A 13,045-nucleotide genomic window follows, 5' to 3' on the forward strand; every position below is an offset into this window, starting at 1 on the left:
ATGTACCCTCAGGTTCAGTTGGGACTGCCCAGTACCTCCTCCAGGGCGGGGAGTGACACAATGGGTGGTCTGACTCTGTGAGTCATGGGGTATTTTGGAATCACTGAAGGTCCCTTAGCAGACACGCCCCCCTCAGGCTGTGTGTGAAAGTGCTAACAACTCCCTGGAGGGGAGTTATCACAGCTGTTATCTCACAGGTTTCTTTCACACCCAGCTCACAACCTGAGAGGTCAGGTATGCCCTGGGCAGCTGCTGCAAATGGTCCATTGTTCTTGGGGAATGAATAGAGGGTGGAGAATACATAGCTTTGGTCACCCACACACAGTGATAAACTGGTCCCACCTGCTGAACTAGGACAGTGTTGAATATTAAAATGTAGTACCTTACAGTGAATAGCTCAATAACTCACACTGAGGAAACTGGAAGTGAAATTAATGTCTACATTAGAAAAATAAAAATGTGAACTGAGTGTTTACCAAAATTACATTGCATTCTCATAAAAACATGGACATATAACAAAATCTAAATTTTTACCTTCTGAAATTAACTTACAAAATTAGCTTGAAATCAAACTTCTAAAGGTCTGTGCATTTTTCAATCTTAGAAAAAGCAACTATAGATCTAATGATGAAATCAGCTAAAAGTGTCTCTCTAAGCCCATTTTTAAAGCATACTCTTAACTCTTTGAAGACTCACCATAACGACTTGAGGGAGAAGTACAGCCATCAAATCAGTTTTGGAAACAAAGCTGCTGTATCAGCCAATGAACTTGTAATTTTCTCCCTCACAGCCCAGCAAGCATGAGTTCTGCATGACAGCACAATGCATTCATTGCTCCGAAAACTGATGTTGCTATAACTGAACTGCTTTAGCTAGATTTTTGAATCACTTAAGACACATGCCAATAGACTTGCATAACCATAATTATTTCACTTTGATATGGTGAGGCAAGAAAAATGCAATTAAAGTTCTTCTCTCTATGATTTAACATGTCATCTGAATGTTCAGTATATACTTGAACTTACAATCTGTCCAGCATTACTTACCTGAGGGTCTCGTAAAATGAACACACCTAAACTGTCAGCATATCTGTCCTAAGTTTATGAAGATAATTAGGAAGGAAAAATCATTCTGTACTTCATCAGTACTGCTACTGATGGCACTAAAAGTTGCTAAAGCTCCAATACTGACATCACAACCAGAATTCTAGTGTGGGGGTGTCTTCAGGCTTCATTGCTTTCTGGTGTAGCCCACTTAGTAATATGTTTTCCACAGTATTAAGTATTTTGCACTACAATAAATTTATCAGCTTTAGTGCCTTTCCCCTCATTTAGTATTCTATTAAAACAAAGTCAAATAAGTCAATATTTGACCAGCTATAGACTAAATCAAACATCACTATAATCTTGTGCTATACTCTCTTTTACTTGGTATCTGTAGAAGCAATGAGGTACTTAGATTAACTAAGCCGCACAGAGGAATTAACTGAGGAATCTGGATCTACAGCTAACAGAAACTGAGACCAGAGCAGCCAATTCCACAGTTGAACAAGCTTCTCCTTGTCTTCCAACACGTACTAACAACACAGATTTGGTGTAATTTCCCCCAATCTACACTCTTGTAATACACAAACAACCTGGAACATCAAAACAAAAAAGTGTATTTGAGCACCTTTATCTTCCCACCAACGTCTCCCTTACTTTTAGATATTTCAGGGCAGGCTCTTTGAGCACTGGGCATAGTGCACTCTACACTTACTTCCTTCAGCCACATCCACTGACACAAGCAGTAACAACTGAGGTGACAGCTGTTATGGAGAAAGCAAGTGTACACAGGTTATCCTGAAAAATCCTCACTTACTTTAAAGTAACCTTGATTTCTTTCACTGCCTTCCCAGCTTAAGGGGTTTGGCAGGCAGCACTCATGTCCAGATGGTGGACAAGTAAACCTACTTCAACAGATTGTATTACAATGTTTTACACTGAGCAGTTATTGGATTAAACGTATAAATAGCTGTGGGAACTCAGGACTTTCCTCTTTCAAATGATCATTCACCTAGAAAATTATCCTCTCTCTTGTCACTCCTCTGTGACCTAGTGAATCCTGCTACTTTCTCTGAAGCTCTGTGTCTGTGCAAGAGGAGAGAAGAATCCAGTCCACATACTCCGAGATCATTTCAGAGTGCAAATATGCACTGGAGAGTGAAAACAACTGATATGCTTCAGAGCAGGGACTTTTTGAATTAAAGACTGCTTTTTGAATTAAAACAATAATGCAGATCATCTTAGGAGGATCTAAGCAGCCATAGGAGCAGAGAGACAAGCGTTTAGGGTAGTTTCTGTGAAGCAAGACATAATTTCCCAGAAATCCAGTTAATATTAACTGCTCCCACTGTATCAGTTTTCCAAACATACTCTAACCACAATGCCACTGTATAAAAGGTTAAGATGTCACATGTAATTGAAAATGTAATTCCTATAATGAATGTTACAAATCCATAGCACACAATGACTTGAGGTAGTTTAGTTTCTGTGCATGCAAATGGCTAAAATACAAAATGTCAAATCAGACAAGGATAGTCCTTCCATATGTATAAAAACAGTACTTCAGGTACCTATTACTTTTAAAGAAATTGAATTATGTTAGCAACATCTAGAACCAATACGCTCTTACACAAGACCATTTTAGATTAAAATTTTACCCTGAGAGCTCCATTCTCCATGAAGTCTGGTTAAAGCACTTGGATCATTTACAGCATCCAGGTTGAGTTATGGGACAAAAACTCACAGATGTCAACACAAAAGTAAATGCTACTTTATCTAGACCAGGGCAAACCAGTGTGTGCGCATATATATAAATAAGTATATTATATATCTTTATATATATATAAAGATATACACATACATATATATATATGCACACACATACCTGCATTGACTGATTTATTCAGCTTAGAGAAAATAAACAGAAAAATGAAAAAGTTTATCATGAATTTTAAGTGGAAAATGATTAGCAATCCCCCAAACAAACAAAAAGCCCCCCAAAAACAACAACAAACTTAAAGGAAATCAAAACAATGCTAATATAGTCTGTCCAGCAGCTATTAATAATGTTTTATCATTGTTTCTAAACAAATTGCCCATTACAGAACTTATCGCACTGAGAGACTTGAAGAAAACTTTAGACAACAGCTTCTATCCACACCTAGCTTAGAGCAGAAAAGTATCTCAGAAGAGAAGGAAAATATTTACATAATAACTTTAGGATTAATGCACCACTCCCATTTATTTTATAACAATTTCTCCTCATGCACTCAATGTGCTGTCTCATTGTCAATGACCAAATCCACCAGCAATGTAAGTAAGAGGCATAACAGTCCTACACCTTGAATTTTGGATAAAGCTTTCAAGAACTGCCATCCTCCTCAAAATTCCTAAGATGCCTAAGAATTTTAATGTGTATTCTGTAGGTTTTTACAGATTTACATAAGTTGAATGAGTTTTCCTAAGTTTCTCACATTTTAGGTGGTATTTAGAAGTCACAGAGCATTTTTAGACACATGCCAAGAAACATGTTTTGAAGAACACTTGCAAGAGCTTGAACTGAGACAATAAGATACCTGGTAGTCAAAACAAGAGAGTAAGGTCAAGGGGCAGTTCTGAGGAGTTCTGAGGGTGGGCACCAGAGGAAATGGTACCGTGGATTGGCTACAGATATTACATATGCTAATTACTGAAAGTTATAAAAACTATAATATCTAGCTTACACGGGTGCACATGCTTTTAGTGTGCACCTTAGAAGTTTCTAATAAAAGAAGTACTTCATCTACCTATCTCCACTAATGTTGTCTTGAAAGTCTTTTGCAGAAATTTAGGCACAGTGCTATGAAATTCTTGCCATTCACTTTCTTTTTCAATTGGACACTTTAGTAGAAATCAGGCATAGAGTTGAAAGATGGGAAAAGCTTCCATTGAAATGTTTTAAAGCTGAGCCATCATATGCTTATCAATAGTACAAACCATGCCTAAACTGTTTAAAGTGTGATGTAAAAATAATATAGAAGTCAGAGAACTTCACACTACTGGGTTCTATCCTCTAACAGATTTCAGAAAGATTTGAGGACTCTCACTTCTGAATACATTTGATCACTGAACATGGCTTCATAACTTTTTATTTTCCCTTACATATTTTTTCTATCCTTCAGCCCAAAAATGATTAAAAAAATTCCAGCTTTATCTAAGAAGTTAACTTCAGCAAGGTCCCTTTGTTTTCCAAAACACACTGTTCAGGGAAACATGTGATGGGATTTGCACCGAAATCACCAGGATGTGTAATGCTACACCAGACATGAGGTTTGCATGTGTAGCTAACTTGTTTTCCACTTGCTAGGTGTTTGGATAGAAGGTAATCAAGTTCATTAACCACAGGCATCTGTAACTTGCAGTAATTCTACTTCATATTCAACTATCAAGTTGCACAGGCTATATGTAAAATACTTAGACACAGCCATAAAGGAAAACAAAGAACTTTCAATGATCTTTATGCCTCTGAACAAGCCCTATACCTAAACGTGTTTGATTTGGCAGTGAGATCAAGTTATGGCTCCATTTAAGAGACACATTAAGTAGGTGACAAGTGTACAAGTTCCCTTAGGTATCATCTGAAAATACCTAATTGATATCTGAAAACAATTCAGTAAAAGGCTTCACAGAGGATTCACTTGAAAACACTTATTGCTGTCTGAGTCTGTGCACTCTTCTAAATTTGACTGTTTGACTAAAGCAGGGAGAAGTAGATTCAGTATCATCTTCATCCACATATCTCCAACCAAAAATAACTCTCCTACTTTATTGATACAAATAACCACATTCCTCAGTATAGTCCAGAAAAAACACACAGCAATATAAATATAACAATTTATTATTCTAAACAGACTCTTGCGTGGCAGCAAAATTTTGAGCTAAAGGCCTAACTTTAGATTCAGAATGCATCTCTGCCACTGACAAGATCTAATAAACAAAATATATGAAAAAGCCTGAATGTATAGTGAGAATGACCTGAATATATGCAATATAAAGTGAACGAGCTAATTAATTAGCTGAACAAGTGTCAATTATTTTCATGAGTCACGAAAAACAGGCTAAATGTCAAAGAACTTCATAAAACAATGAAGTTGACAAAAATGCTTGGCAGAAATCATAAAATAAACCCCAGAAATTAATATTATACTTTAAGTAGGAATTTTTTTTTTTGCTACGTTACTTGCACTTTTGCTCTACAAGCTCAAAAATCACCACTGAAGAGACATTTACAAGGCTCAGACATGAACACATACATATCAAAATCTAGAAGAGCTAAACAGAAACATCAATATGCAAGATGCAGGACTAGACCCTGTCATAATTCACAGTTTGTAAGGAAAGCAATTGAACATGCTAATTTTGTAATAGCAGGGCAGAAAGCAATAGTGATATGAAATTATTAAAAAGCCAAACTAAATGCAGAGAAGAAAATGGTTTTTCTTGTTCAAGCAGCAGATGCTACAGCCTATAACCTTGAGCAACTCTGTGAGCTCATAATGTCATTCCACAAAGGGACTGTATAACTGTAATTACCACTTATGTTATGAATTTGATACACAAAATGTTCTATGCAACACAGACAAACTCTGCTAAGCCATTTAATGACCAGTACATCTAAAATCAAAAATTGGTTGCCTCAGATTGATCAGAAAAGAGCAAGAAAAATTAATGGAATGGCATAATTTGGCTAAGGATTGCAGCTGCTTAAGAAGAGATTATGAACTTGGTGTAGTCCAGAATGGTACTACCGGATACAATCATCAGAAGAAAGTAAAATCTTAACAGTAAATCCTATTAGGTGGGAGAACAATCTCCACAGAGAAATGCTACAAGTCCTGCCACCACTTTTAACAGTCATGAAGAAGAGGGTTTTCATGAAACAGTCTGCAATGGCAAGGGTAGAAATACCTTCCATGTAGCATTTCTGGTATTATTTTCTGCAGCCAAATTATTGCCAGGTTTGCTTTTTTCTTTTTTTAATTCTGTTGAAAGCAAGGCATGCATCAATTTGTTTCTCTCTCCAAGAATATGAAGGACTTGTGATAATTGCTAATAAAAATAAGAGTTTCTCTGTCTGAAATGCAGCTTTCGGGTTCACTATAAAACATTGTTCCATTTGTTTCATAGTATGCCCTCATTATGGAAAGTTGTAACAAAAAAAGAATAGTTATAACATTTAATATACACAAAAACAATAAAGAAGATATTATATTAGACAAAAAGATAACAATACTTTTTTTTTAATCATATCTGCTTTCAGATTTATTACAGCAAGAGAAAGAAGCCTAAACCAGACACAAGGTAAAGTTCTGTTTTGAGATCTGATCATTATCTCAGCCAATAAAATGTGACCTTCAAAACACTTTTAAAAATTAAGATAATAAATCTGAAGACCCAAACCAATATCCAAAGAACCAGTGCTCTCCTACTCTAATTGTACTGACTGAGTTTTCCAGAGCCCTTAGAACTCAAGCAGATACAATCTGTATTTTCCACGTGGTTGCACAGGATGTGCTGTATAAATGGTTATAGAACAGAACAGGGGAAAAGATCAATTATGCTACTGATCTGTCTTATGACAGCAAGGATGCCAAATGGAGACATCTGGGACAGCAAACTTTCATTAATCCAATCACAAAATGTTATCAGACTGCTGTAAGCATCCTTCATTTCACTTACAGCATGCAATCACTGAAGACATCAAGGTTTTCTAGACAGAATTGTTAAAATAGGAACTGCTAGTTAATTTAGTCAAGTTTCTGTAAAACTTTAGTTAATTAGAAATAGAAGAGAAAGGAAGATAGATGTTTTTTGCTGCTGTAAAAACCTGCAGAAAATAAAGAATTCTTGCACACACTTTTTTTTTCCCCTCCTCTACTCTGTCCCCATTCTGTTTAGGGCAGAGTAGAGAAAAACATTCAGAATTGCATTTAAAGTTTTGTATTTTCAGGTATGACTTAATATTATTTCATTTCAAACTGAAAAGAGTTATTTTAAAACTTTAAGCATTTTTTAAAAAAACCTCTATTTACTGTAACAATAGCTAAAATGTCAAATTGGACAAACGAATATAAAATCTCCACTTAAAACATAACCTTACAATGGCTTAAATCCAAATCTACAGTCAGGCCTGAGTTTCCTTTCACAGATTCAACTTTTACCACATCTAAATTTTTTATAAAGTTTTTAAAGAGAGAAGTCTGTATCTGGTATAACTGCCAAACACTTTCTGCATGCTGTCTCAAAAGCAAAACATGCAGTGCTCCAGTTTGGACACCAAAACCGAAATTCTGATGACTGGACGACCAAGAAGGCTTTATATTCAAGTTTAATGTTAATCAAAATTTCAGTAGAGCAAGGGAAAAAACCTCAGTTTTAATTATCACTATGTTTTTCAAACAGTATCAGAGATCCTGAGAAATAAAGAAAATTTCTCTCTCAAACTCTACATGCAATGGAATATATGCTGAACACTCCTCATTCCTCAGACATCCTTTTTCCTTTTTCTCCACTTGAAATGCTTCCAAACCTTTCTTTCTCTCAATTAAGTATGCAGGCAGAACACTCACCAGAAGGAAAGAACATTATAGATCCTCAAAAAACAGCAGCATGAGACAGAGTAAGAAACTAAGTACTACTCTTTCAGTTTTAGAGCAACGAAGACTACAGAGAGCAAGTTTTGCTGCACACTTTGCAGGTCCCAGCTCCGAAGGAGTGAGAATTGCTACCTGTACAGTGAAACATATTACAAATTAGATATGAAAGGCATTTTATAGTGGAAAATACCATTCTGGCTGCAATGTAAGGAACATGGTAATAATCATCAATAACCTTGAATAAACAAAATGAGAACACATGGTGCAGAAACAAGAGGATACCATTAATTTATACCAGTTAATTTCAAAGAAAAGAGAAAAATATGTTTAGGACTGAACATTCGCTCAGAAAAACTAACACATTGAATACTTTAAGTCTTAAAAAATACACAGTTGTTTCTACTTGTAAGAAAAAAAAGCTTGGAAAAACTGTCAGTTGCTACCTTTAATCACTCTTCGAACTGAGAAGAATGCATCAAAGAACAATCTGTTCTTTATGGCTATGATGAGGACCAGAAATACAGGATCAAAAATGTGGTATTGAACACGTCTGGCTTTAGGCTAGATCTTTGGGGGGAAAAAAAGAAAAAAAGCCAGACGTTATAGAGTCATCACCAGCACTAAAGGCTTCTAAGTGCACATCAGAAATACATTTGTCAGGAACGGTAAAAGCACAGCTGACCCTTGGGATAAACTGTCAATTAGATTGCCCTTCCAGCTCTATCTGCCACAATTTCTCAAAACTGCCATAACTTCTACACCCAGATGGGGAAATAAGAGTCAGGGAGAAAAAGGTAAAGACCAATTACAGGTATATAAGTCTTAAAATCCTTTAAAAATACTCAGGGCAAACTAAAACATCACAGAACCTTGCATCACAGAAGAGTAAGATTACTACAACATTTTTATAGATCATCAGCATCTTTTTTAGTAGATTCAAGCTCAACAAAATACTTCCATCTGAAGAAAGCTTATATGTAGATCACAGATAGTTTCCCTGTGTCACATTTAGACTTAATGACAAACCTACCAACAAAGTTACTCCCATTGCTATCAGTGGTTTAACTAAGCTTCTGAATCACCTACTTGAAAGCTCAAAAATAAACATTACCCTCTATGAGAAATATTTCAACACAGCAAACCCAATGTTCTTCTATGTGTTTCAGTCACAAAAAAAAAAGGTATAAAAAAGCACAAAGCATTATATTTTAAAGCAAATTATTCTGATTCCTTTCATTTTCTAAATAGTTTAACCTACTTCAAATTTATGTAAGATATATAAAAAGTATCAAAAGGTTTTGGAACATGTCTCATGGAAAATGCATCTATGTTAATACAAACACATTGTCTCAAATGTTGTGGAAACAGCCAATTTTTATTTTCTCCCATTATGTATACAGTTTCCAAGAGAAATCAGGAACTTTTTTTACTTTGCTTTAAATAAAGGTACTGCTCAGTACCAGAATTAAAATCATAAAAGCAGGCTTTTCAAAACTAGTAAGCCATGGGAGAAAGTTTTGATGTTTCTCTTCATCTCATTTTCGAATTAGAAGTCCAGTGTTTTCTATTTATCTCCTCAGTTTACATATTTGTGTAGTCATTCTGAAAATAGCTTCCATGAAACCAGATGACTAATTATCTACTAATTCAAATGTATTTTTCAACCAGTTATTTAAATTCTTGCAGATTTAATAAAATTTAAGAGCAACCTTAGCACGTGTCAGTCATTTGCCAGAGAAGAAAGTTTCTTTAGTTATCAATAAGAATATTTTACTGTGTAGGACAATGTAATTTAGTAATTTAAGTACTTGCATATTTTCTAAATACAGATGTAACATAGTATTTCACAATCACAGAATGTTTTACCAATGTTTTCTAGTTTTCCCGTTCATCTTTCCCTGCTAGCAATAGGCCCTTTGAAAACATCCAATAGCTAAGCTCTGTCCTCTCCTTTCTGCAGTTATTTCCACCTCTTCCAGGCTCATACAACTGATCCAGACACCTCCTATTCACACACACTTTTCTATGCAGTCAACACTTAAAAAGATAAATTAACAAATAAATAATTGTCTTCACCAAGGATACTTTCCTTGCTTAAGCATTAATTCCAGCATCTCAAGTTCTTCTAATTTTAAAATGCTTTTCAAGTACTCGAGGTTTAACAAAAAACAAACAAAACAACAACAACAACAACGATGAAAGAAGTTTCCTCTCTCTAGTCATTAGCCTCTCTTTACAGACAACCAGGTCAACAGGGGGACACACAAAGCACATAGGAAAGAGAAATTGAAATGTGACTTTGGTTTATCTCATGAGATACACATTTTAACCCTGCTACATTAACTTTTTTCTTGCAGTGTTCACTTTGAAACAATTCACTGTGTGTTCAATCCTTTCTCCAATTTCCAATAAAAGTTATGGCAATCTTACCAGTCTCTGTATAAAACCTTAGGTTCACTTTACACATCTAACCTCAATCACCTTTAGCTTTTCTCACTGTGCTTCTGGACAGTTCTGTGAATAGGAACCTCCCAGAGCACAAGATCCTGTGCTCTTTCAATTCACTTAATTCGACTCAGAACAGTTGTCAAATGTTATTTCCAAACTACTTACTGTAAGAAAGTTCAAGTTTCATTTTTCACATACAGATGTTTTTCCTACCATATATATTGGGCAAAGTACTACAGTTTTTAACATGAGGTTAGTAGGACAAGAAATGAAGCCAGACTTCAGTTATGACATATACAACATAGACACATACAAAGCAATATGTACATTACATATAGAATGTATAAAACCCTGGAAACACTAAGTTATACTTTAAGCTTGCATTTAAAGTGAGGAAGCACAATGTTGCACCAGTTTCTGCAAAGATGCCGTTGTAGATACACTATATCTTTATAAAACTAGAGGTTTGTCTGTATGGGCAGTCCACTGTGTTACAATAAAACTATTGTAGAGGAACAAAACATGGCAGTAAAAAGATCCAGAAGACTGGGATGTGTTAGTTTAAATCAGTTAAAAAGGAAAACTGAATAGTAAGCTTTACAGAGGAGAAATATCAGCTTGGACTGGAATGCCAAATAGCTGAGTCAAAAACTCCAAACACTTCCCTTTTATGTAGCACTTCCACCTTAGGATTGGGAAACTTACTATTAAGTAGTTGTAGATGTCCATTTTAATTTTCCATCACTTACTTGTTAGGAAAAAATTCCATTTAAAAAGAAAGATTATTTCAGCTACTTTGGTAGCACAGCTGGCACTCCACATGAAAGTGTCAACAAAAGTTGCAATGCCAGCACACCACAGCAAGACAGAATCAAGAGTGTCAAACATTAAACACATTTTATTAAGGAAACCTAATAAGTTAAAGTTTTGAAAAGAAGTTAATTATAGCAGCAGAAGGGCAACACATTTATTGCCTACACTTTCCAGGAAGAGTAGAAAAGACAATGCCTAGAGTGAAGGTGTTCATTTTGTACAATGACACCCAAGGGATTTAACTCAATGATCAGATTATTACTTAACTTGGTAACGTCATAGTCAGACCACTATTTAGATACTAACTTTGGCCTTTTGGAATCATAGAATACTGTGAGTTGGAAGAGACATTGAGTCAAACTCCCAGCTCCACAAAGGGCAACCTAAAAGTTAAACCATATACCCAAGAACATTGTCCAAATACTGCCTTAATACCAACAGCCTTGGGGCAATGACCACTTCCCTGGGTACCTTGTCCCAGTGCCCAACCACCTTCTCAGTTAAGAACTCTTTCCTAATATCAAATCAGAACTTGCCATTCCAGTCTTTCCTTCCAGTCCTGTCAGGAAGACATCACCGTTCCCTCTCTGCTCATCCTTGTTGTACTTATTTGGCTTATCAACCATAGTAACCTACACAGTTCTTTCAAGAAAAAGAAAAATATTGACCAACCTTCTCTTTGTCTGAACCACTAATCCAAAGAAAGAATCAGCTATAAAAATTGTTCTTTTCCTCTACTCCATTACCACAAAGCACAAGTCCTCACACAACATCAACAACAGACAAAAAAAATAAATTTAAAAAAGTAACAAAAATTACAGAAGTCTTCAGTTTGGTTAAAAGTTACCTTCTCCCCAAAATGCAGTTCCGGTGAAACCGTAAAGAGACTTCACTGGGTGACCTGGCACTTGGTACGTGAAAACCTGGCCTGAAATTGACAGCAAACTATGGATAGAAGTGTAGCAAGCTCTACCAGCACTGAAACCTGAAAAGGGCAAATACATGCACTACACATTTTTGCACACTTCCCCATTTAAATACAAGAACTGCTGAAGATAAAACACTTGGTACTGAAACTGACTTAAAACTGCTCCTTCCTGTACGTCTCTCTTACCCAAAGGCCACCTTCAAGGGAGCACCAGCACCTACACCTGCAAGCAAACCTGCCGCCATCGCTCCGATGTTACTTATTATTAACTCCGAGCATTTCTTTTAGTTGGCACCACAAACACGTGGTTTAACTTCGATGTGCCGAGGGTCGCCGCAGACCTGCGCTCCTCGCCCAGTCCAGAATTCCTGTGCCCACCGCGGAGCGTACCCAGCACAGCCCAGCCGGGGCCAGGACGGCGGCCCTTGCCGCTCTGTGCTCGGCACCAGGGAGGCCCACGACACGACACGACACGACACGACACGGCAGGGGAATCATGCCGAGTGGCGCTGGCTCCGCTGCCCTGGACACGCCACCGGCGCCGGCCATGCCGTCCCGCGGCACGGCAGGAGGGGCACGGCGGGGGCGGCACGGCGGGGGCGGCACGGCGGCGGTGGCAGTGCCCGGCGCTGTGCCCAGGGATGCAGAGGGAGCGGAGCCGGCGGGGGCGGAGACAGGGACTACCGAGAGGGAGGCAGCGCGACAGGGCACCCCCAGCCGGGCGCGATTGCGAAAGAAGCGAACGTCTGTACCTCCTTCTTTTTCTGTCCTCCCCCGAGCTGTCCGCAGAGGACGAGCAGCAGGAGCAGCAGAAAGGGGAGGCATCTCCGGGCCGGCAGCCGCGGCGCTGCCCCCGTACCCAGCGCCATGTTCCGCCCCCGCCGGCGGCACCTGCGGCACCGCGGCCAGCGCGGCCGCGCTCATTGGGCCCGCGCCCGGCCAATCGCGGGGACGCCTGGGAAATGTAGTTCTCGGCAGCGGGAGCCCCACGCGCGGCGCTCCCGCGGGCGAGTGCGGAGCAGCGCGAGCTGATCCCACCGGGGCCACCCCGCGGCGTGACAGGACACCTCCCGCTGGCACCGCCGCACCTCCCGCTGGCAAAGCCCCACCTCCCGCGGGCACCGCTGCACCTCCCGCGGGCACCGCCGCACCTCCTGCGCCAGACTCCCGCCACCTGG

The 13,045-nt window shown here is 38.4% G+C and overlaps 1 protein-coding gene across 1 annotated transcript in view; it reads right to left on the reverse strand.

The window, feature by feature from the left end:
- The window catches only part of TUSC3 (tumor suppressor candidate 3), a 118,923-nt gene extending 106,136 nt beyond the window's left edge, over window positions 1-12,787 (reverse strand). The window contains exon 1 of the mRNA XM_071555187.1: window positions 12,620-12,787. Within this exon, the coding sequence (XP_071411288.1) occupies window positions 12,620-12,736 (117 nt within the window). The 5' untranslated portion in view covers window positions 12,737-12,787. The remainder of the gene's footprint in view (window positions 1-12,619) is intronic.
- Between the last annotated feature and the right edge of the window lie 258 nt (window positions 12,788-13,045).

Source organism: Pithys albifrons, chromosome 5 (genome assembly GCF_047495875.1).
Source record: "Pithys albifrons albifrons isolate INPA30051 chromosome 5, PitAlb_v1, whole genome shotgun sequence".
NCBI lineage: Eukaryota > Metazoa > Chordata > Aves > Passeriformes > Thamnophilidae > Pithys > Pithys albifrons.